A 25,892-nucleotide genomic window follows, 5' to 3' on the forward strand; every position below is an offset into this window, starting at 1 on the left:
TACCCCATAATCTGATTTACTTCAGTCCTATCCAGATCAGCTTCATTCGTATTTCTAGTCGAAGTTTGATCGGTTTTTCAACATTTTTTTAACAGTTGCTGAATGGGGTAATGCTGACTTTCATAGCTTCAGAGTTCAAATTCTGAGTCTCAGATATCACATAAATACCCAAAATCTAGGAAGGACCAGGTTATACACAAATGGCTCAATATCTCAGAATTTAAAATTAGTGGTTACAACTCCAGAACACATGTGACTGCTATTAGAGCTTACAATCTAGGAACCTTTATAAAAGGCCCCAACCTGATAACTCATGCTCTCAAATTCAGTTCTCTGGGTTTGTGTATTATAGTTAGTCCATATGACTAAGGCGTGATGATATTTATCTTTTTGTTTCTGACATTTCATTTAACACATTGTCCTCAAGGTTCATTCACCTAGTTGCATGCCTCACAACTTCATTCCTTCTTGCAGCTGCTCAGTAGTCTGTTGTATGTATACACCACAGTTCCCCGTTCCATTCCTTGGTCCTTGTACTCTTAGACCACCTCCATCCATTGCAAATCATGAACAGTGCCACCATAAACAGCGGTGTGCAAATGTCCATTCTGTCCCCACTCGCAGTTCCTCCAGTTATATACTTAGCAATGGGTTTTCAGGATCGTATGGCAACCCCATCCCTAGCCTCCTGTGGAACACATTGTGTCTTAGTTTAGAAAGTGGGATGACATTTAATCTTCCAAAGAAGGGTTTGTTGTATAGATTCCCCAGGGGAAGCAGTGAGCCCCCTCAAGCACTCCCTTCTTGGGCTTTCTGCATTAGAAAAGAGACAGTGTTTAAATAAAAAGGCATCTTTGTTCATGGTATTCGACCAGAATGATTAATTTTGATCATCTTCAATATTCAAATAAGGTATTCTCTGGATTCTAGATATCCTGTTAAAATGGTAAAATAGAAGTAATATTAGACTGTTGATGGAGAATGAGCAACCTGATATTGCTCAAAATGTCAAGATACTATATAATGTTTCCAAGATGCAAATGTAGATTTTTTTGTATGCTCTGCTGAAATCAGAGGTATTCTGCTCTTCATTTTTATTTTTGCAGAATAAAGTCAATAATAATGGATCTGTTCTTTTACACTAAGGCTCTGTTGCCATAAAGTTTTTTATTAGCTTTGGGCCCATCAACAATGTGCTTCACATCAGCACCCACCAAACAGCTCAGTCCTGCAGAGGAAATGGGCTGCTTTACCAAACAAAACAGGACTCCCCCTACTGCCTTTAATTGATCAGAAAGGCAGAGTGAAAAGGGGCTCTGAGAAGTTTGTGCATCAAGCTGTGGGAACATGTTTCAGGAAAGACTTTTCTTATTGCTAGGCTAGAATGTAATCAAACCTGAACTGCTTACCAAAAAAAGCAGTCTTCTCATTCAGAGTGTTTCCTCTTGATTTGATGCTGATAGCTGGCTGACCTTATCACTGGCTTTACCTCTAGTGCTGCCTGTTGCAGCAGAAAGCTGGATTTGAAGAAAAATGTCTTTTGTTTATTCATTCAACAAATGAATTTTGTTGAATTAGAAAGAAAACCAAGCTAGGTGTTGACTTCATTAAGTAAAATTAACAAAACCGTTCTCCAGGTTCTCTGGATTTAGTTAGCTTGATTCAAAGTGGAATGAAAAAGAAAGCAAAATGTTCCATAGTAACTTAGGTTCTTTAAATTAGCACAGTGACTACTTAGAGGCTGTGAGGGCAACGTAAATGGAAGATTCTGGATTCAAGAGCTGGACAGCCTGGGTGTGAAGTCCACCTCAGCTACTGACCGTGGCATTGAGCAAGTAACTTGACCCCGCTCTCTGCCTACTGATTTTGGCAATTTGCCTACCCTCTCGAGGACTCCATGCTTCATCTGTAAAATGCAGATAATAATAGTCCTGGCGTCACTGGTATTTGTGAGGCAATGAGCTCCTAAAGCTTTGGCACATTCTGAGCACTCATAACTGTTAGCTGCTGTTATTGAGGTGGGAAACTGGAAGCAATGTTCTTCCCACCTTTGTTACTGATGGTTTCCAAAGATTAAAACGTGGGCAGTAGAAGCAAGAGAGGCAGGTTGTTTTGATTAAGAGGGTTCGAATATGTTTAGTTAAATCATTTCATAAAAATAGATTTGTGGGTCCCTGGACCAGATAAGTCCTGAAACCTAGAGGGCCAGCCTCTCCAAAACATCAGCTAATTTCATACCCCATTCCATATTATCGACAGCCCTTCCAACACAAAAAAGTTAGAATAGGCATAACCCAAATACCCCTAAAGACTGTGAAAAAGATCAAAGGTGATGGTGGTGTTATATAGAGAAGGTCAGGTTCAACAAATGAGTATGATTGCTGAATCATTATATTGATATTTCTTTTAGTCCCTAGTATCTTAAATCAGCTAGATACTGGAATAAAAACCTAAAATTGTGGAATTGTAACCCATACCAAACTCTGAAATTTGCTCTACAACTGATTGTTGCAATGTGCTTTGAAATTTATTGCTTTTTTTGTATATATGTTATTTTTCACAAAAAAAAAAAAAGAAAAAGAAAGTCATATGTAATGATAGAAAATATATATTACTTCTAGCCTCCAATGTTCTGGAGTAGCTAGAAGGAAAAATCTAAGATGTTGGAATAGTAGCCCATGACAAATTCTGGGATCTGTCCTAGAACTATGTGCTGAAGAGTGCTTTAAAAATTATTGCTTTTTTCCTTTCTTTGCTTTGTATATATGTTATACAATTTTTTTAAAAGAAGTTAAGAAAAAAAAAAGAGATTTGGTATAACCATTTTGAGCAGTGGTTTGGTGGTAATAACCATTTTCTGAGAACAAGTTAGAGAACCTGTGACAGGTTCTGAGATGTGCACAGACAGCTCTAGCAGCTCCAGATTATTATCAAACGCATCAACAGTTTAAGGACCAACCTCGTTTGAGAGCTATCCTCAGGCCCAGACAACCAGGATGTGCAGAAAAGAGCAGTAAAAGAAGCAGCTAGGCTTTGTTTGGAATCCCCCAGGTCAACCACTTATAACTCTCTAACCTTGAGCAAGTTAATTAACTTCTGTGCCTCAGTTTATTCACCTTTTAAATAGACATAATACTATTTACCACATGAAATTGTGGTGAGGCTTAAATCCCATCATTAAAACCTGGGATCAGTACATAGATTCTTTCCCCATTATCATCTGATCTTTCCCAAGAGTGGAAGTGACTCACTTGGTAAATCCATAGATAGCAAATTGACCAAAGCATGGTTAGGGGCATAACTGATTCAGAAATGAATCTGCTGTTACCTTAAACACCTCTCTTCAAAACATTTGACTTTAAACTCTCCCTTACAAGTAAATGGTGTCTCTTCTACACCATGTCTATTGTAAAGAAGACCTTTTAATAGGGGTTCTGTACTGGAGAATGTAAAGAAAATGTGAAACAGATGCATCCTAAAGTAGATGATGCCAGGACTAAACTCCCATATTGACTAAAAGGAGAGAGAAGAAAAATATCACCTCCTCTTCAGACTTACCTGAGTCTCTTGCTGTTCTTAGTTATCATGTTGGAGAGCTAAGGGTGAGCTTCTTTCTTTTTCCTTCTAACACCTAGATGAGAATTGTTTGGAGAAAATGTGGAGTTGTTTTTTTTTTAATTTTTTAATCTTATTTTTTTAAATACCAAAAAAACACCAAACAAATGCAAACATTCCTATTTTGATCATTCCATTCTACATATGTAATCAGTAATTCACAAAATCATCATAGTTGCATATTCATTATCATGATCATTTCTTGGAACATTTGCATCTATTCCAAAAAAGAAATAAAATGAAAATAGAAAAAGAATTTATACATACTATACCCCTTACTCCTCCCTTTCATTCATCACTAGCATTTCAAACTAAATTTATTTTAACATTTGTTCCCCCTATTATTTGTTTTTATTTTCCATATGTTCTACTCATCTGTTGACAAGCTAGATAAAAGGACACAAGACGCAAGGTTTTCACAATCACACAGTCACATTGTGAAAGCTATATCATTATACAATCATCTTCAAGAAACAAGGCTATTGGGTGGGCCACGGTGGCTCAGCAGGCAAGAATGCTTGCCTGCCATGCCCGAGGATCCGGGTTCGATTCCCGGTGCCTGTCCATGTTAAAACAAAAAAAAAAAAAAAACATGGCTACTGGAAAACAGCTCTACACTTTCGGACAGTTCCCTCCAGTCTCTCCATTACATCTTTTTTTATTTTTTATTTATTAATTAAAAAAAATTGAACAACAAATGAACAAAAACATTCTTAACATATGATCATTCCGTTCTACATATATAATCAGCAATTCACATCATCACAGTTGCATATTAATCATCATGATCACCCCTCAGAATGTTTGCATCAATTCAGAAAAAGAAATAAAAAGACAACAGAAGAAATAAAACGAAGACAGAAGAAAAGAAAAAAGATTATACATACCATACCCGTTACCCCTCCCCCTCATTGATCACCAGCATTTCAGACCAAATTTATTTTAACATTTGTTCCCCCTATTATTTATTTTTATTACATATGTTCTACTCGTCTGTTGACAAGGTAGATAAAAGGAGCATCAGACACAAGGTTTTCACAATCACACAGTCACATTGTGAAAGCTATATCATTATTCAATCATCCTCGAGAAACATGGCTACTGGAACACAGCTCTACATTTTCAGGCAGTTCCCTCCAGCCTCTCCATTACATCTTGAACAACAAGGTAATATATACTTAATGCTTAAGAATAACCTCCAGGATAACCTCTCAACTCTGGAATCTCTCAGCCATTGCCACTTTGTCTCATTTCACTCCTCCCCCTTTTGGTCAAGAAGGTTTTCTCAATCTCTTGATGCTGAGTCTCAGCTCATTCTAGGGGTTTTCTCAATCCCTTGATGCTGAATCTCAGCTCATTCTGGGATTTCTGTCCCACGTTGCCAGAAAGGTCCACACCCCTGGGAGTCATGTGCCATGTAGACAGTGGGAGGGTGATGAGTTTGCTTGTTGTGTTGGCTGGAGAGAGAAGCCACATCTGAGCAACAAAAGAGGCTCTCTTGGGGTTGACTCTTAGGCCTAATTTTAAGTAGGCTTGACCTATCCTTTGTGGGGTTAAGTTTCATATGAACAAACACCAAGCCGGGGGGCTCAGCCTATAGCTTTGGTTGTCCACACTGCTCGTGAGAATATCAAGAATTCAACTTGGTCCCATTTACAATTGCAACTAAAAGAATAAAATACCTAGGAATAAATTTAACTAAAGAGACAAAAAAACTATATAAAGAAAACTACAAAAAACTGCTAAAAGAAATCACAGAAGACCTAAATAGATGGAAGGGCATACCGTGTTCATGGATTAGAAGACTAAATATAGTTAAGATGTCAATCCTACCTAAATTGATTTACAGATTCAATACAATACCAATCAAAATCCCAACAACTTATTTTTCAGAAATAGAAAAACCAATAAGCAAATTTATCTGGAAGGGCAGGGTGCCCCGAATTGCTAAAAACATCTTGAGGAAAAAAAAAGAAGCTGGAGGTCTTGCACTGCCTGACTTTAAGGCATATTATGAAGCCACAGTGGTCAAAACAGCATGGTATTGGCATAAAGATAGATATATCGACCAAAGGAATTGAATAGAGTGCTCAGATATAGACCCTCTCATCTATGGACATTTGATCTTTGATAAGGCAGTCAAGCCAACTCACCTGGGACAGAACAGTCTCTTCAGTAAATGGTGCCTAGAGAACTGGATATCCATATGCAAAAGAATGAAAGAAGACCCATCTCTCACACCCTATACAAAAGTTAACTCAAAATGGATCAAAGATCTAAACATTAGGTCTAAGACCATAAAACAGTTAGAGGAAAATGTAGGGAGATATCTTATGAATCTTACAATTGGAGGCAGTTTTATGGACCTTAAACCTAAAGCAAGAGCACTGAAGAAGGAAATAAATAAATGGGAACTCCTCAAAATTAAACACTTTTGTGCATCAAAGAACTTCATCAAGAAAGTAGAAAGACAGCCTACACAATGGGAATCAATATTTGGAAACGACATATCAGATAAAGGTCTAGTATCCAGAATTTATAATGAGATTGTTCAACTCAACAACAAAAAGACAGCCAACCCAATTACAAAATGGAAAAAAGACTTGAATAGACACCTCTCAGAGGAGGAAATACAAATGGCCAAAAGGCACATGAAGAGATGCTCAATGTCCCTGGCCATTAGAGAAATGCAAATCAAAACCACAATGAGATATCATCTCACACCCACCAGAATGGCCATTATCAACAAAACAGAAAATGACAAGTGCTGGAGAGGATGCGGTGAAAGAGGCACACTTATCCACTGTTGGTGGGAATGTCAAATGGTGCAACCACTGTGGAAGGCAGTTTGGCGGTTCCTCAAAAAGCTGAATATAGAATTGCCATATGACCCAGCAATACCATTGCTGGGAATCTACTCAAAGGAATTAAGGGCAAAAACTCAAACGGACATTTGCACACCAATGTTTATAGCAGCGTTATTTACAATTGCAAAGAGATGGAAACAGCCAAAATGCCCATCAACAGATGAGTGGCTAAACAAACTGTGGTATATACATACGATGGAATATTATGCAGCTTTAAGGCAGGATAAACTTATGAAGCATGTAATAACATGGATGGACCTAGAGAACATTATGCTGAGTGAGTCTAGCCAAAAAGTAGAAGACAAATACTGTATGGTCCCAATGATGTGAATCGACACTCGAGAATAAACTTGGAATATGTTATTGGTAACAGAGTTCAGCAGGAGTTAGAAACAGGGTAAGATAATGGGTAATTGGAGCTGATGGGATACAGACTGTGCAATAGGACTAGATACAAAAACTCAAAAATGGACAGCACAATAATACCTAATTGTAAAGTAATCATGTTAAAACATTGAATGAAGCTGCATCCGAGCTATAGGTTTTTGTTTTGTTTTGTTTTGTTTTGTTTTGTTCTTACTATTATTACTTTTATTTTTTTTCTCTATATTAACATTCTATATCTTTTTCGGTTATATTGCTAGTTCTTCTAAACCGATGCAAATGTACTAAGAAACGATGATCATGCATCTATGTGATGATGTTAAGAATTACTGATTGCATATGTAGAATGGTATGATTTCTAAAAAAAAAAAAAATGGACAGCACAATACTACCTAATTGTAATGTAATTATGTTAAAACACTGAATGAAGCTGCATCTGAGCTATAGTTTTTTTTCTTATATATTTTTGTATTTTTTATTTTTATTTTTATTTTTTCTCTATATTATCATTTTATTTCTTTTTCTGTTGTCTTGCTATTTCTTTTTCTAAATCGATGCATATGTACTAAGAAATGATGATCATACATCTATGTGATGATATTAAGAATTACTGATTGCATATGTAGAATGGAATGATTTCTAAATGTTGTGTTAGTTAATTATTTTAATTAATAAATAAAATAAAATAAAATAAAATAAAAGAATTCAACTTGGGGAGTTGAATTTTTCCCCATTCTTACCATTTCTCGAAGGGGACTTAGCAAGTACTTTTTCATTCACTGTTCAAATCACTTTGGGATTTATCGGGGCATCACTCTGGACAAACCAACAAAATCTCATGTTCTACTCAAGGTTCCATGTACTTATGGCGTTCAATTAAGCTGTTTACATAAGTTGTATTAGGAAATGCACTAGTCAAAACATAAATTTTGTACCAAATAAACATTTTTTCGCTTTAATCTCACACATAAGTTGAAATTTAAAAATATTAATTACCATCTAGAAAATGTGGAGTTTGGTGGGGGAAGAGGAGAGCAGGTACATGGAGCACACAGAGTTGTAGAGAGGAAAAGGAAAGTCTGTGTTTGGACAGGTTAGTCTTGGAAGATGGATTCAAAAGCATCTGGTATTTAGAAAGATTAATCCCCTTCCTTCGTCTACTCTGGTTTATCACTTGTTCTTTTTATGTTTTGATTTTTTGGGGTCACTTGCTCTTGAATTTTTAGATCTATTCTTTGGTTAATTATTTATAAATAATGAATGAACTAGGTTTTCTGGACTAGCCAAGATTCTAATAATCACCCTTGGAAATTTTGTTCTTTCTGAGTAAATGCACTTCCAATAGCAAAGAACCAACCTAAGAAATGAACTTGGAAAACCATGCCTGGTCTTAAATTGTTATTGGGGATACCTAGGATTCCTAAGAATTAATATGTTCAAAGCAAGAAATAATTCATTAGCAAGAATTGAGTTATTCATGTCCTTTAACCACTGCTTCCCTTTCTTGCTCAAATTACACCAAAAAATATTCATAGATACAAAATAGCCTTCATATGTTCATCATGGTGTCCTTCATAAAAGTAAAAAAAATACAGAACAACCCAAGTATTATACAGTAGAAGGCTTAAATAAATCCTGATAACAGCCATGAGATCAGAAACTGATGTTCATGATGACTATGTGGAAAAGTATATTCTGCATGATTTCCATAAATTTAACTGTGTATGGGGGAAATTCTGGAAAGAAATGCACTGAAGCACTAACAATGGTTTCCTTTGCCCTACAGGAGTGCAGGGAGAATGTGAGATGATTAAGAGGGTAGGCTCTGAGACCAAACTGCCTGAGTTTAAATCCCAGCTCTGCAGCTGGACTAGTTGACTTGGGGCAAGTTTTAAGCTCATTGTGGTTAAGTTTCTCTGTAAATAAATTTGTGGTAAGATAGTGCCTAGCTCCTTGGGTTTTTCTAAGGATTATATTTTAATATATGTAAAACACTGATAATTCTGGACATATTCTAAAAGCCCAATTAGTATTAGTTATTTGCTATTTATTGGAATGGTAAACCCAGTATGAGCAGGCTTTTTGCCTCCTACTTTTGTGCATTTTTCCAAATGAACTTTTCTCTCTATAACATGTTACTCTTACGTTGGAAGAAAACAATATGCATTTTCCTAAAGACCCTGAGAACTGGGTCAGATGGATTTTCTCATCACATAGATTCTGACATTTATTGGAATATCATAGTATGTAATCAACACATGGGTACTTCATGGTTGTGATGATCCAAGAATTGAAATTGAAGTTGTAGTAATGGTTTGAAATGAACTTGGTGTCCCCAAATCCCATTTCATAAAAAGTTAGGATAATTCTGTTTCCATAAAATACTGCTTGTCTCCCTTGGGAAAAACACGTCTACTCAGTATTTATCCCCCCTTCTCTCACTTCTAGTTAACTCAATATCAGGCACTTTTGTTTTTCTATAACTTGTTTTGGCTTCTAAAATTGAAGTCACATGTTTTAATAGTAGCAGGGCAAACGTGAAAATAATCACAATATTGGAATATGTGAATTTTCTTGAGTGAAGAGAGTAAATTAGGGAAATGGGAGGGGGAGCAAATTCATTTACTATGTCAATTTCTGAAATTTTCAAAAGATATCATGCATAATTTGACATCCGCAAAACTAATCATTTTTAAAAATATATTTTTATTGTTAAGACAACAAACATTCTTAACATACAAACATTCCATACACGGTGTACAATCAATGGCTCACAATATCATCACATAGTTGTGTATTCATCACCAGGATCTTTTTTTTGAACAAAAATTAATCACTTTAAAAATATATTTTAGGGTGGGCCACATGGCTCAGTGGCAGAGTTCTGACCTGCTATGCCGGAGACCTGGGTTCGGTTCCCAGTGCCTGCCCACCCATGTAAAAAAAAAAACTTAAAAACTTTTTTTAAGTTCCAGGAGCAGAAAGAAAATTAAGACAGAAATGATATTCTCTTTCCCCTATTTTCCCCAGATTTTCAGGGAAAAAATCTCGGAGAAAAAAGTCTCTTTATTCACTTCGGAGTCCTCTCTTGCCAGAAGTAACAAAGTCTGCAGAGTATAGTTGCCAAGGCAATGTCAAGACCATGTAGACAGAGAGAGAAAAGATGGTGTGCAGATAGGGAGATGATTAAAATGGATTAAGAATGGGAAAGAGAGGTTTTTTTTTTTTAATTGGAAAAAAATAAAATTGCATTATCCTTTTAAAAGTAGCTATGCTTTTTTTTTTTTAAGTTATTGCATCTGTAATTATTAGAGAACCACATTATAATAGGGCCTTTATTTCCTATCACCTTGTTTATGGAGATGTGATTTGTCTCCTACTTATGTCCCAGTCTGTATTGATGCATGTCAAAATAATTTCACTGCATTGAAGTTAGACAAAGGCATTTTTGAGTTGCTAAAACCAGAAAACATTTTTTCTGCAAGTTCTCCTTGAAGCCCTGGTTTCAGCCAGACCCTTCTAGACAATAATTCCAAACATAGACAAGTCCCTTGCTCCCAAAGCAGCAAAAACATTTGTTGTTTAAATAAATTTACTCTTGTCAGACATATGGTAACCATCGGCCAAATGTTTGCCCATTTTTCTAGAACCGTTGCTTCAGTTTCAGAAAAAGTCTCAATTTTTCTTTTTTTGTCTTCAGGTACAATACTTGGATTTACCCTCCGGCCGTATAAAATGAGCTACCGGGAAGTGAAGTACTTCTCCTTTCCTGGGGAGCTTCTGATGAGGATGTTACAGATGTTGGTGTTACCACTTATCATCTCCAGTCTCGTCACAGGTAGCATATGCAGGTTTTTTTTTCAGTGTGTTTATTGCAAAAGATTGCTTAGAAAAGCAAACGCTTTAGGTTTCTGCATGCTCTGTTCTAGAAAAAAAAAAGTCCCTTCAAAATGATGGAAAGGAGGCTTTAGTAATGCATGAATGATTATAACTCTCATATTTTACCAATCACAAGAGGAAGCGGATTTAAACAGCCACGTAATCTGGTCTGCCTCACTATGAGAGAGGTGCCCTGCTAAACACCACACAACCAGCCTTCGCTGACCACAGTGATGTAGTTGACAACAGCGTACAACAGGTCTGTTTTCTCACCCTCTTATCCCACCCAGATAACATCTGGTTGGACAGCCTATTAGCTATTGATGCAAGAATGCTTGTTCTCAGAGCCACCAGGACTTGAGCGGGAGACTTCTTGGAAGCCTCATCAAGAGGTAATGCCCACCACACACTCACCAACTCTGCTGCCACCAACACTGTCTTTTTCTGGTGTACCCGCATGATTTTATTTCCTTCTCCAGTTGCCCTCCCACCCCCAATACCTTTTCCGTTGTTGGGAGAATGGGGAGCGGGTGGGAGCTTTTCTCATCTGGATATTTCATCAGTTGACGCTTGAATTTTCAACAAGTGGAAATTTGATGGATAGGATTCTGTTGTCTATGATTGACAGGGAGCTAACGATCTACTCCTGCATTGAAAAAGATTAAAGAGTCATTTTCATATACGATTGTGAATACAAATGGAGCAAAGAAGTTGCAGACAAAAATGTGGCTGTGCTTTCCTTCCTGCCCACTCTTCTCTTTCCCCATAGCACATCTCTGACTTGGAGAAGTCAATTCCATAGACACTGCCCTGGCAGGATAGTTTCTGGGTTTGTAGCTAGAGCCCAGAATTCAGGTATTACTGACCATGCTCTCTTTCTACTCTTGCTTACTGTTCCTCACCTTTAGGCAGACCACTGCACCTCTGTAGGGCCTGCCTTTGGAACATCTTTAACCCCAGAGAGTTGCGAGGATATTTACAATCTCCATGTAGTAAGAACCTCATAGTACAAGTCAGATATCATGGATAAGGTTTCGAATATCATGTGCCTTCGAGGCCTGGCCATTACTTGGACAGAAACTATGTTGGATTTTTCCTTCATTGCTTTGCAGATCTCTACTGGCTTCCACATGTCTGCGGCCTTAAACAGGTTATTGCATGAATATGAGCACCCATTGGGGAATAAATTGTCCATAAAACCATCATATAGACAGTGTGATTTGGGATACTTGTTTGCAGAGCTGGCTTTGTCTGCTGCTGACTAAAGATAATTACAGCAGTGAGAGTTCTTATCACAGATACTGCATTAATGCTGTTATTTTATTATCCATGTCCAGTCATTTTGGGGGATGGAATAAGTTTCTTGCAGAAAGAACTTATAGGACAGAACCTACATTCACGATTTTATTTAGGAGGGCAGAGCCTCCCTCTTTTCCAATCCTACTGGCTGTGCATGCGAATTGATTACCTGCAGTTTTCCTGGTTTGAGGATGCAAACTGAGGGGTCCTGGATTCCTTTGTGCTATCTCTTTAAGGGTAGAACTGGTGGTCAGAGGTTTCTACAACATTCTGGCAATTGTGCTGAAAACCCATTGTGCTACCCTATAGAAATAGTCAGACAAAGCTCTCATTCAGGACAGTTAGTGAAAGCGCTACTTCCTTGGCAGTCCCGGCTGCCACCTTAAAGTGGAACTTCCTGGTATTTTCTGATACTTAGTACACCATCTTTTGGTTAAGAAATTAATTTTGCAGAAAGAATACTATAATGTAGTCCCTTTGAATGAAATCAGTGGGCAAACCTGGGAGAAATTATAAGTTTCAAACTACCAACATAAAATGGACTTTCAAAATGCAACCTAATTACAAGGTAGTAGTGCTGCCACTTGGGACCATTAAAAGATTCTCTGCTCTCATCCAGGACTACGTGAAGGGAAGAAGCCCCCGGTGGGATATTTAGTTCACCAAGATCTTTTTAACGTGAGAGTCTCAAAGGAGTAATTCCCAAGCTCCGCAAAAACTTACACCCTTATGATCGATTGGAACGAATGACTCCATTGAGAATTTCCTTCAGAATTTTCAGAACAATGATAGAAACCAAGGAGCGTATGACAGTGGGGCTGTGGGAGGGAGTGTTTGCAAATAGCGCACACTTCTGGAGAATCCCTGTGATTGACGGGAGATGTTACTAAGGAATCTGCTGCCAAGGGAGAGACAAAGTCAGACGCTATCATTTTAGAATGGAAAAACAAACTGAAACGCCTCCGGTGGACAGACAAGAAAAGTATACATAGGAAGCTCCCCGCTCTGGCGACTTCTTGCTTTCCTTCTTTGATAAGGTCTTGGATCCAGAGAAATATTTCTTTTACAGGAGAAGTGACAAAGACAAATGTGATGATAAGTGGCAGCTGACCCAGCTGCACAATAGTGTGGGCAAAAGGGAGGCAAGGACACTATTGTGACCCACAAAGTGTAAGACTAATCAGTTGCCACCAGTTAGGACCATATGGGACAAGGGCCAATTATTCCAATTTTTCATGAGAATCCAGAAATCCAAATTTTTTGAAGAACCTCCAAATTTTTAAATATTGATACAATCAAAAACAAACAAAAATACTGCAAGCCAAACAAAGTAAATCTACAAGCCCAACTCCTTGGCTTGCTAACTATCAGAGCTCAGGTTTGAAGGTCGATGCTATTAATTATACTAATGCACAGTTAAATCTGTGCACTAATTAGGAGATCCACTAGGTTTCCTATGTTGTCTTATCCAATCATTGATAATTCTGTGCCAAAGCTTGATTCATAACATGGAATCAGCCACTGAAATGCCATTTTTATTGTCAACTAAACACAGAATTATTGGAAAACCTTTCATCGTCATAGTCTGGACATAACCAAGTTGCGTAATAGCTGTGCTGGTCTTTGGTGCACCAGCCAGGCCACTGGGTAAGAACTCAGAGGTTACGCTCCCACAGAAGCCATTTCCCAGCGGGAACATATTTGACAGACTTAGTGCTCATAGTTCAAAAGTCCTAAGTTCTGCACAGACAGAAATCAAACTGCGTGAAAACCTTATTCCATTTCTTAGACTAGGTATTCTGTTTTAGAAGATGCTAGGAAAAATGCTGTACACGTAATTGTGCTAAAATCACATTTAAACTGAGAAATCTGATAGGTTTTTATACTTGAAACAACCCTGTTTGTGAATGGGATCTCTAAATCCCCAATAACTTGTGTTAGCATTCCAGAAGCTGCCCTGAGAAAGAGAAGCTAGGAAGAAACCTAATGGCTGGGTTTTTACTCAAGTGCTTATTTTATTATCTTTTTTTTTTTTAACAAGAAGAATATGTTTGTACCAACATACCATGCAAATAAAACAGGGACTTGGCGTCTCTTTCTATGAATTTGTCCAGGATAGATGGCCAAATGAGATATTTCATGCCAGAAATATGTGTTGGTTCGGCTGGCTTTGCCTGATTAAATTAAACTCCATTTCAGGTTGTGCTGTGTAGGTATAGGTATAACTTCGTATTTACTTCTGAATCTTTTCAGAAATAGAGTGTTTTCTTCTTTTCTCATTTTAAGTGTACATTCCTACTCACCCACTTAACCTCAGGAAAATCCTTGTCTCCCCAGTGTTCTAGAAGAGGGGACTATAACTCTGACAAACAATCTCTGCTGAATTGTACATTTTGTGAATAAAGAAGGAGGGTGGGGAGGGTGTCAACAGTACAGCAAAAGTAGGAGAGTATCTGGGGCCTTTGGCCGGGCACGCTGGAGGTAGGATTAGAAAATGGGTCAAGTTGATTTTTTTAGCATTCATCCATTAACAGACATTTGTTTGGCCCTTCCCATGTCAGGCTGAACTAGGTACTAGGGACAAATTAATAGAAAGATATAGTCCCCAAAGATGTATGGAGAGGAGGGGAAAAGGAGTTTCCCTGCACCCCTTAAAAAATACACTATATGTAAGCAAATTCCCATCCAATTCCAACGTGAGGGAATAAGGCTGGTCCTGTACACTCCCAACAAAGAAGAAACAGTCCACTTATTTTTTATTTTTTGTCTTTTAAAAAGGGAATTCATTGAATTACAAGTTTACAGTTCAAAGCCTGTACAAATGTCCAAACTAAAGCATCCAGAGAAAGATACCTTGACTTGAGAAAGGCTGATACGTCACAGGGGAAGGCAGGTGGCTGGTGTCTGCTCATCCTTGTTCTCAGTTCCATTGCTTCCAGCTTCTGATGCCAGTAGTTTTCTCTGTAAGCATCTGTGGGCCTTCACTTAGCTCCTCCAGGATGCAACCCTGGGTTCTGTCTTACACAAGTCTGCTTAGTTTTTTGTTTTGTTTTGTTTTGTTTTGTTTTGTTTTTGGAATGGGCAGGCTCTGGGAATCGAACCCAGGTTTCTGGCATGACAGGTGAGAATTCTGCCACTGAGCCACTGTTGCTCGCCCAGTCTGCTTGACTAAGAACATGATCCCAAATCTCAATTTTCATAGAGTAATGGCATCTCCATCCCAAAATCAACTAGTCCAGAACTTTTCATTATGAGTTCCACCTGTATTCTCACTTGCTTAAACTTTTGTTTAAATCAATGCCCTTTTCTCTCAATGCCCTCAAATCATTACCAGAAATGGAGATCTCCTATCATTTATTTTGTGAAAGAGATAATAAATGACAATGTTTTTGAAATTCTGGATTGATAGTATTACCTTCCAAAAATTCTGAGAGCCTGAGACGTACTCTCTGTGTTAAAAGAAAGGCGGGTAGGGAGGTGGGGTGGGAAGAGGAGATCAGCAAATGTTAAAAGAGGTATTAAGTACACATAATACACAATAGAGCCAAAATGAGACTTTCTCTTTCCTATAATCCAAAGGACTGAAAGAACTGAAAAGAATAACTTTTTCAATATGTGATTTAATGTTAATTAAAGTGGGGTTTCTGTATCACCAAAACTTCTGTATTTACTCCACTTTGGGAAATTCTGATCCATCTGATGCTTGAATTCCTGAGTATCTCTTTTCAAGCAATTGTCTAGCCTCTGCCTGAAATTTTCAAATTTTCTTGGAAGCCCATTTCTCCTTGGAAAACTCCAACAATTCTTTCTGGATCCAAAATGAAACAAATAAACAAAACCCTCAGAAACAAAACAAAACTCCTACACGCCTGTGACTTCCGTGTGACAAACTGTGTGATGTGTCCCATCTTACTTGGGCAGCTTCTTTTCAACCACAAAAACCAACACTTCAGTGGAATGTGGGACTTAATTCTAGTTGAACCCAACAAGCTGAAGTCACCAGCAAAGGGTCCTCTTTCCTGGGAAAAGAATAAAAGTAAAGAACAATAATGTCTCAGCTCAAGGTATGGCCCTGTTCTAGTTTACTAGCTGCTGGAATGTAACACACTTTAGATTGGCTTTCAATAAAAAGGGATTCATTTAGGTAAAAATGTATAGTTCTTCAGAGGAAAGACAGCTAACTTTCAACTGAGGTTCTTTCTTACACAGGAAGGCACAGGGTGATCTCTGCTGGCCTTCTCTCCAGCCCTCTGGGTTCCAACAACTTTCCCCAGGGTGATTCCTTTCTGCATCTCCAAAGGCCTGGACTGAGCTTTGAATGCTGAGATGAGGTATGCTGAGTTGCTTGGCTATGCTACTTTGAGCTCTCTCATTTAAGCACCATCCACTTAAATCAAGCATCATTCATTGCAGCAGGCATGCCTCCTAGCCAACTGCAGATGTAACAGCAACAGATGAGGTTCACGTGCCATTGGCTCACATCCATAGCAACAGAACTAGGCACCTTCACCTGGCCAAGTTGATACCTGAATCTATACAGGCCCCTTGGCTTCAGGGGGATGAAAGCTACAGCAAAAGTGAGCTAAAGTTTTATCATTTCATTTAATGTGAAAGGAGAAAATATGAGCTAGACAATTCTTAGTGTGTGGGCAGGTGAAGGATTTGTTAAGGGCTTGCAAAAATGAGAGCCAAAAATCACTTAAGAAAAATGTAATATTTTAAACCATTCATTGCCATGGATCTGGTGTGTAACTGAAACCTATTTGCAATGCTCTGGACCCTTATGTATGAGAAAGAAGACTGTAGAGTTCTACCCTTCCCCACACACATACATATTATTGCAGAGGTCGGGGAAGTATCCATCTCAGTTGGGGAGGAGGAGTTTCTCTGAACCCCCCTGTGCTGATTTGAAAGGATTGATGTACCCTAGAAAAGCCATGCTTTAATCAAAATCCCATTTCATAAAATGGCAAAATAATCCCTATTCAATACTGTATGTTTGAAGCTGTAATCAGATCATCTCCCTGGAGATGTGATTTAATCAAGAGTGGTTGTTAAACTGGATTAGGTGACGACATGTCTCCACCCATTTGGGTGGGTCTTGAGAAGTTTCTGGGCTCCTATAAAAGAGAAAACACTTTGGAGAATAAAGGAGATTCGGAGAGAGCAGAGAATGCTGTAGCACCACGAAGCAGAGAGTCCACGAGCCAGCGACCTTTGGAGATGAAGAAGGAAAATGCCTCCCAGGGAGCTTCATGAAACAGGAAGCCAGGAGAAGAAGCTAGCAGATGACGCTGTGTTCACCATGTGCCTTTCCAGATGAGAGAGAAATTCTGACTGTGTTTACCATGTGCCCTTCCACTTGAGAGAGAAACCCTGAACTTCACTGGCCTTCTTGAACCAAAATATCTTTCCCTGGATGCCTTAGATTGGACATTTTCTCAGCCTTAGAACTGTAGACTAGCAACTTATTAAATCCCCCTTTTTAAAAGCCATTCTGTTTCTGGTATTTTGCATTCTGGCGGCTAGCAAACTAGAACACCCCCTTTCTCTGTAAAACGGGGATGATAATGACATCAGGTGTACGGGTTGTTGTGAGGATTTATGCCTTGCATATAGTATGTGCTCAGTTAGTGGCAGCTGCTAGCAGTAAGAATCGTGGGGCAGGGGCTCTCTCCTGGCAGTCTACATTGTACGAAGAATTCTAGAAGAAGAGAGTTTCAGTTCAGGGGCATATAACTAAGCCTCCAGGTTCTTTGTTCCTTTGTCTGTGATCCTTGCCACAATTGCTTTCTTATTAAAGGTAAAGTAAAGAAACCATGAAGTTAATCAAGTAACACCACAGGAGTTGGAGAGAATTCCTTCCTTGCCGCTGCAATGGATTGGTTTCTGCCCTGCAGCATGGGATGCGATTACACTTATCACAGCCACATAACTCTAAATATTGTCATTGGTTATACAACCATCCAGTCTTTCCTGAGAAACTCAGCCCCAGTGTGTGGTACCCCAGATTCCTGGGGACAGCAAATTCCACAAGCTGCTTACATGCTATGAACAGAGCCTCCCTGGCTAACAAAAGTTCAGGCAAACTGAGTCTCTGCCTCAACACTTAGGCAGCCTGTACACAAGCCAGAAAAGCTCCTTTGAGTCAACAGGTCCTGCTTTATTTTCTCTTGGGGGCTGTGGGAAAGAAGGCTAAGCAGTGCCCACCTAGAAATGGAGGCCGTAGCATATAAAGAAAAGAACCTATCTGTGAGGTAAAGAAATTACCTGGCTTTTTTTTTTTTTATTTTTTTGCATCATGTAGAAAGGAATCTGAGTAATTAAATGCTTTTTTAAAAAATGGATTTGAGCTTTGGTGAGATGTAAACAAAGATGTCCCAGTAAAACGCTACCTGGTTAGTAGAGAGGTTCATGTTTGCAATATCACAGGGTAATGGTGCCGGCACTGTGAGCTCAGTGAGGAAGCAAAGCAGAGAGTGCACAGCACAATCATGCATCTTCCCCTGCCTCACCAGTATTTGGGCTTCCTTGCCTGGAAATAACACCTACCAGCAGGCAAGAAGTACATTCTTATCCTGTGCTGTTTTCCTTACACCTGACTCTTACCGTTAAATACAGTAAGAGACAGAAGTGGGGGACCAGTGAGTTTCCTAACAACAGTTATCCCCAGGAATGTGACCTCCAAGATGGGAAATCATACAGAAGTGCTTCTTGGGGCTCAGCCACAAACTTTCCCTGTAGGAGGGGAGCCACTCACCATTTAGAAGGGGAGCCAGAGATCTTGAGCTGTAGAGGTGTGGAGGTCATATTGTGCAATCTCATACCCAAGTGGCCAACCAGATACTGCTGGAGTGTTCCATTCTTAAAAAGGTCTCAATTATTGGAGCGTTTCCTCTAACATCTACCTGTTCTTGTGGAGCAGCAGAGGATGACATTTCTACCGATGTTTCAGGAGAGCACCTGATAGTTTCTTAAGTCCCTGAGCACCAGGCTAAATATCCCAAGTTCTCCCAGGCTTCTTATGTGCCTGTTCTCCAGGTCTGCACCCCACTATGCTCCTACTAGCCTGGGTTGTCGAGCATGGAACCCAGGACTCCAGATGTCATGTGTCAAAGAAGGTCAGTGACCTGGAACCAGTCCTTTTGTTAATAGAGGCCAAGATTGGGACAGCTATTTTATCAGCAGCATCTAGCCACTGGCTCAGAGAGTTAAGTCTGTGGTCTCCTAAAACCCCCAGAATTGAATGTTTTTGGAAGGATTTTGTGGTTAAAAAAAAAAAAAGATAGAACTGTTGTTTGGTTGAAAGATCAGAGGCACCAGGCTCAAGACCCTGCTTGTGATGCTACTTTCCAAACCCAAAAGATTTGGGCTTGCATGAGTTGAGAATTCTTCTTTGTGGGTTTCAGCAGCTTCATTAGCCTATGGATTTGATCAAAGTTCTGGTTTGTAAGAAACTTTTGAAAGTGCAAATAAATAAAAAAGAAAATGTACACCCTTCCTTTAAAATTCAACTATTCCCAGGCGGGCCACGGTGGCTCAGCAGGCAAGAATGCTTGTCTGCCATGCCAGAGGACCCGGGTTCAATTCCCAGTGCCTGCCCATGTAATTAAAAAAAAAAAAATTTAAACTATTCCCTAAAATTTTTTTTTCTGTTATCTTAGTGATTTAATTTTACTGCTTACCAAAAACCTCCCTCAGTCCATGGCAGAAGTGCAGGTCTGTGGGAGATGTTGGGAATGGATGCTTTTCTTCTCTTAATATGACGGTAGTTTCCAGGAAAGTGAGGAGCCTGTTTTTGAGGCTAGTACTTAAGGACTGGAAGGGAAAAGGGAGGCAAGGGTGGCAGATGCTTCTGCAGTGAAAGATCGTCTTGTGCAGTTCCCACCTCTGAACTTTATATTCTGAGAGAGTCAGTACTGTCCCATTCAGATTAGTTGTGCTACAAGGGAAGTAGTGCCCAGACCCCAGCCGCCCAGAGCTCTTCATTTAATTAGCCTGAAATGGTGCTTGGCAAGTGATTTTTTTTTGTAGTTCTTTGGGTGATTCTGCTGTGCACTCAAGGTTCAGCATCACTGCTTTACTATTTTTCTAGAATTGCTCTTTGGTTTCTAGTCCCATCACCCCCTATTGCCACCATTTAGTTCAGTCTCTTCATCAGTTCACCCCCTCTCCCAGGAAGAATTTCATGGCTTCTCCCTGGCCCTTATTTATATATGGTCCCAGAGCTGTAGTTTTGTATCTGTCTCATAATATTAATGCTCCACAATATGTTTTGCAGTTAGCTTGTCTGTCCATCCTACTCACAAAAACTTCTTGAAGGTGTTGTGTCTTTACCATGCACATTCTTTGCATTGCTTGAAAAACAGTTCAAATTCTTGGCAAGCAAATAAGTCCCTTTACAGCTTTCACATTTCCACTATACTGGCTTCACTGTACACGGCTCCCTCCTTCAATTTTCAAAAGCCCTTAGCATGTTCCCTTCTTGGAACTACCTCTTCCCCAGTGTGCCAGTTTAAAAGTGTTGTGTACCCCAGAAAAGCCATGCTGTTTAATCCTCATTCAATTTTGCCCGGTGGAATCTTTTTTATAGTTTCCATGGAGATATGACCCACCCATTTGTAGATGGTAACTTTTGATTAGGTGCTTTCCATGAAGATGTGTCTTCACCCATTCAAGGTGGCATTGCTTACTAGAGTCCTTTAAGAAGGAACCATTTTGGAAAAAACGTCAGAACCAACAGAGCCCACACAGTCAGAGACCTTTGGAGATGCTGAAGGAAAACAGCCCCGGGGAATCTTTATGAAATGAGAAGTCTGGAGAGAAAGCTAGCAGAGGTAAACATGTACCTTTGCAGCTGAAAGAGAAACCCCAAACATCATCACCCTTATTGAGCCAAGGTACTGGATGCCTTAGGTTGAACATTTTTTAGCCTTGCCTTAATTTGGATATTTTTCACAGCCTTAGAACTATAAACTTGCAACTTAATAAATTCCCTTTGTAAAAAGCCATTCGTTTCTGCTATATTGCATTCTGGTAGCTTTCACAAACTAAAATACCCAGCTTTATCAAAATCCCTTCACCTGTTAAAAATCCCGATTACCTTTCACCTTTATATAAAGCAGTCCCTGCCTGTTCCAGCTGAAAGTAGGAAAGTAGAGGTAGCTCCAGGCTCCGCTGGACTTCTGGAACTTATTCTTGCTGTTCATCATGTGTCACCAGCACACACTGATTCACAATTGAATTTCCGTGCAAGTGTTTTGTCCTCCAGACTCAACTGGAGGCTTTCCGTGGGACCATATATTTGTATATATGTATTTGTGTGTGTGTAGTCTTATAGTCCTTAAAACATAGTTCATGCTGCCTGACAGCATCCCACTTTTAATTTGTTATTCTTATTACGAAAACAACATATACTTTTTGCATTAAAACAAATGAAGATGTAAATAAAGAGAAAATGAAAACTATCCTGCAGGGATAACCACTGTTAAGAGGGTGAAAGCCTTTGGAGAGACAGTGCATTGTGGTGGATAAGCACCCAGGTTAGACAGTTAGACAGCCTAACATTGTCACTTGCCAACTTTGTAATCTTGGGCAAGTTACTTAATCACTCCCTGCTGCAGTTTCTTCAACTGCTAAATGAGGATAATAATAATAATACTTAACCTCATTGCTTGTTCTGATGGTGCAAATTGATACCCAGAAAGCATTTAGAACACTGCCTGACACATAACTAGTCAACAATGTGAACCATTAATCTTTAACTCAGTTTTTAAAAGCTTACACAGATATCCCATTTTGTTTAGTAGGGAATCATAGTTGTTGTTCTGCAATGTGCTTTATTTGGTAAAAAAATATATCATGATTATATTCTCCTACATCAGTACATGCAGATGTGCCTTATCAAGGAATGATAAAAAAAACTGAAGTGAATTTCATTATGTATTATTTTTGTGTACTATTTCTGTTTGGTCAATTACTAAGAGCAGCTTATTTGAGCACCAAGCCTGCATTTAAAACCCAGAGAGATGTTGCTAAATTATATTCCAAAAAGTCAGGGTATTGTCCACTATAAATTCTTAATTCAAGTGATACATGAATGTATACTATTTGTATGATTAGAACAATATAGAAATATATGGAGCAAACCACAGAAGTACCCCAGATGCACACACACACACACACACACACACACACACACACACACACACACACACACACACACACACACACAGACATCCATTCCATTGACTCTGATTTGAATTGATTTCTTGCTAAGCCGGCTTACCCTGGGAATAACTGGGAATAACTGGATATATGCATTTCCATATAAAAGACTTCTCTGTCCCCCATAAAGACAAATAAAAAGCAGCTGGAGATTCTGCCAGCAGAGAAAGAATTTATGGAAGACAAGATTTTCTGTTGCAGTGTCACAGATTGTAAATTTTTTCCAAAATGGTTCCCTCTTAAAGGACTCTAGTAAGTCTTCACTTGTTAAATATCCAGAGTACCTTTCACCTTTTCCATAAAGCTGCCCCTGCTTGCTCCAGCTGAAAGAAAGAAAGTAGGAATAGGGGATGCTTTCCTATCTTTCTTTGTACAGTGTTTAGTGGGCATTTCGTGATATGCAGAAAAGCTGTAGGATGGGGATACTGTCTGCTGGACAATGGAATAACCAGATGATCTGTCCAATTTTGAATCTGGGTAGAATGTAGGTTCAAAGCAAGATAACTGCTTTCACCTTTTTCGTGGAGAAGATCCTTGCAATAACCACAGATCTCCAGGTTGGAAGTCCATGCACCGCCCCATAATTCCACTTCTTTCATTAGCCCAATATACACACTGTCAGTGTAACATTGCTGTTTAAATAATTGCTCAAGTTCCATCCAGGCTTACTTCAGAGGTGAGAAACTTCCCCTAATTTACTAAGGGGGTTTCCTCTCACAGGGTACTGGATTAGGAAGACATAACTTCCTAAATGATTCCTGGACTCCTAGATCTAGTCTATTAAAATGGCATACATATTATCAAAATTTGTCAGCACTCTTTAAAATACTGTATATCCACACCCAGACACACGTAGAGTCTTGTTTCATCTATGATAACCCTTTCCTCTCTCCCCCCTACACACATCCTGCTCCCATCACTGAATTATTTTGAAGCAAATGCCAGATAAGTCATTCCATCTCTTAAAGCAGATGACCTTCTTTAAAAAAAAAAAAATGACAGGTGTTTATATCAATATTTTAAGGTGATTTTAATACATTTTATGTTTCTTCCAGCTCCCCTCTCTATCCCCCACCTCCATACAAGAGCTGTCAGTCACATGAAGAAATTTTTGCTAACCAAACCTCTTACCTCTGTTTCCATTTATGGTACAAGCTTCTGTTCCAGTGCTATAATATTAATTAGCAAAACTCTCCCGCAGTCAAAACATGGAATGTCTTTTGTAGGGGATGCCGTATTAAAATGTTTGTGCTATGAAATTTGGGAACTCAATTTTGCATCATAGCCCAACATATGAGTGTGTGTATGTGCATGCAAAGCTTTGTCTGTCTGTTCTATGTTCCAAAGTCTGTCCAACACTGAAAAGTACTGTAGCCTGATATACCTCCAATGTTGATAACTTTTTTTTTAATTTACAAGTTTTCCAGAATTTGTTTTTGTTGTTTAGATTTCTCAGCTAGATGATTTCTAGTTGAGTCATAATTTGAAAACATTGTTCTCAGGACTTATTGTATTAAAAGCTGATGTTTCATTACACAAATGTTAACTTCCTGAAAGCATATTGCAAATTTTTCCCAAATTGTAATACAGCAAAACATGCAAATTTTTTTCAAAATCCCTAACATTAGCATATCTAAAGTACAAACTAGGTATTAAAAGGAAACTGGAAATATTGGTAGCCTCTTTATGAGAATCTTGTCAAAGTTTTTCATTTTAGAATGAAATTTGGTAGTTTTATCTTGGGAGCTTCTGCTTAATGATATATCATAAAACATTCCTTTGGCATGAGTTGTTTTAGAAGTCAGACATCAATGTTAAAAGTTCTCAAACATATTTAAGGATAACATTGAAAATTAATAATGCTCTTTTAGGTACATTAAAAATGCTTATTTATTGAATCATAAAGTATGAAGTAAGAACACTTACTGTGAGAAAATGTGGCTCTTGTACAGTATAAAGGGCAAAACTATAAAGATATTTCCATAAACAGTATATGCTGTCGAATATCCAAGCACTGACAATTTCAAATTTTCTAATTCATTTAAGTATACTATTTCATGCTTTTCAAGCCCTTTATCTACTTTTATTCAGACAGTTAGTAGGCAACAAAGGCTTCATAAAAAGTTATGGTGGAAGATCTTAAAGCTGAGAATTCAATCTATTAACTTTAATGTATTAAATTTTTTTTCACTCGGAATTGAGCACATGCACCATTTCATTATAGCAGAGAACATTTGGAGTTAGTTTACAGAACACAGATATTATGATGGAATGTGGCCTGACATCGCTAAAAAATTTCCCATTAAGTAAACATCTCAACATTAACTACCAAGTGAGGCCAAGTGCCTGAAAAGTACCGTATACATCATATAAGTATGTTTTCTTATGTGAAAGATGCATGTATAATAATGCATATGAGACTTTGAATTACTAGAAACATACTTGTTGCCAAACTTTGCCAATTACCACTAACTTCTCCTCGTTCATGAATGGTAGAAATTTATTTTACAATAAAAAGAGAAGTTCTTTTATTTATATGAAAGCCCCTAAAATTATTTCTTGGTATTGGTGGATTTAACTTTAACTTATTTCAGAATTCCACTTTTTGAAAAAAAAGGTTTATTAATTTTTAAATTTTTAAAACAAATATGACAACAGAGAAACACAAACATTCTTAACGTATGATCATCCCATTCTATATATATAAAATCAGTAATTCACATTATCATCACATAGTTGCATATTCATCATCATGATCATTTCTTGGAACATTTGCATCTATTCAGAAAAAGAAATAAAAAGAAAATAGAAAAAGATTCATAAATACCATACCCCTTACCCCTCCCTTTCATTGATCACTAGCATTTCAATCTAAGTTTATTTTAACATTTGTTCTACCTTTTATTTATCAAAATTCCACTTTTTTAACAAAAGCTTTATTGAAAAGGAATTCACAGACATTATTTACAAGGATGTGGAGAAACTGGAACCCACATCCTTGGGTTTAAAATGTGCAACTTAGTATTTGGCTTTTAGTGTTTCAGAGCTATGCATCTGTCAGCACAATCCATTTTAGAACGTTAATTATCCCATGAAGAAAGTCTAACGTAGCCATCACTCCCCCCACTCCCAATTCTACCAGGTCCCCAACACTAGATAATCACGAATCTACTTTCTTTTTCTATAAATTTGCCTATTCTGGACATTTCATTAAAGTGGAATTATATATTATGGTCCTTTACTTCTGGCTTCTTCAAAGTTTTCAAGGTTTATCCATGTTGTAACATGTATCAATACTTCATTTCTTTTTATTGCTGAATAATAGTCCATTACATGGATGGTACCACATATTATTTATCCATTCATCAAGTGTAGACGTTTGGGTTGTTGTTTCCACTTTGTGGATATTATGAATAAATAATATTGCTATGAACATTCATGTGTAAGTGTTTGTGTGGACACAGATTTTCATTTCTCTTGGGTAGATGTCTACTAGTGGAATTGCTGGATCATATGGTCACTCTGTTTTACCATTCAAGGAACTGCCAGACTGTTTTCCAAAGCAGATGCCCTATTTTAGGTTCCTAACCATGGATATAAGGGTTCCAATTTCTCCACATC

At 38.3% G+C, this 25,892-nt stretch overlaps 1 protein-coding gene across 2 annotated transcripts in view; it reads left to right on the forward strand.

The window, feature by feature from the left end:
- The window catches only part of SLC1A3 (solute carrier family 1 member 3), a 144,435-nt gene that overhangs the window by 62,560 nt on the left and 55,983 nt on the right, over nt 1–25,892 (forward strand). For both annotated transcript variants that reach the window (XM_077116979.1, XM_077116978.1), the window contains one exon: nt 10,567–10,704. In XM_077116979.1, coding sequence (XP_076973094.1) covers nt 10,567–10,704 — 138 coding nt within the window. The remainder of the gene's footprint in view (nt 1–10,566; nt 10,705–25,892) is intronic.

This window comes from Tamandua tetradactyla, chromosome 9, assembly GCF_023851605.1.
Source record: "Tamandua tetradactyla isolate mTamTet1 chromosome 9, mTamTet1.pri, whole genome shotgun sequence".
In the NCBI taxonomy this organism is placed as follows: domain Eukaryota; kingdom Metazoa; phylum Chordata; class Mammalia; order Pilosa; family Myrmecophagidae; genus Tamandua; species Tamandua tetradactyla.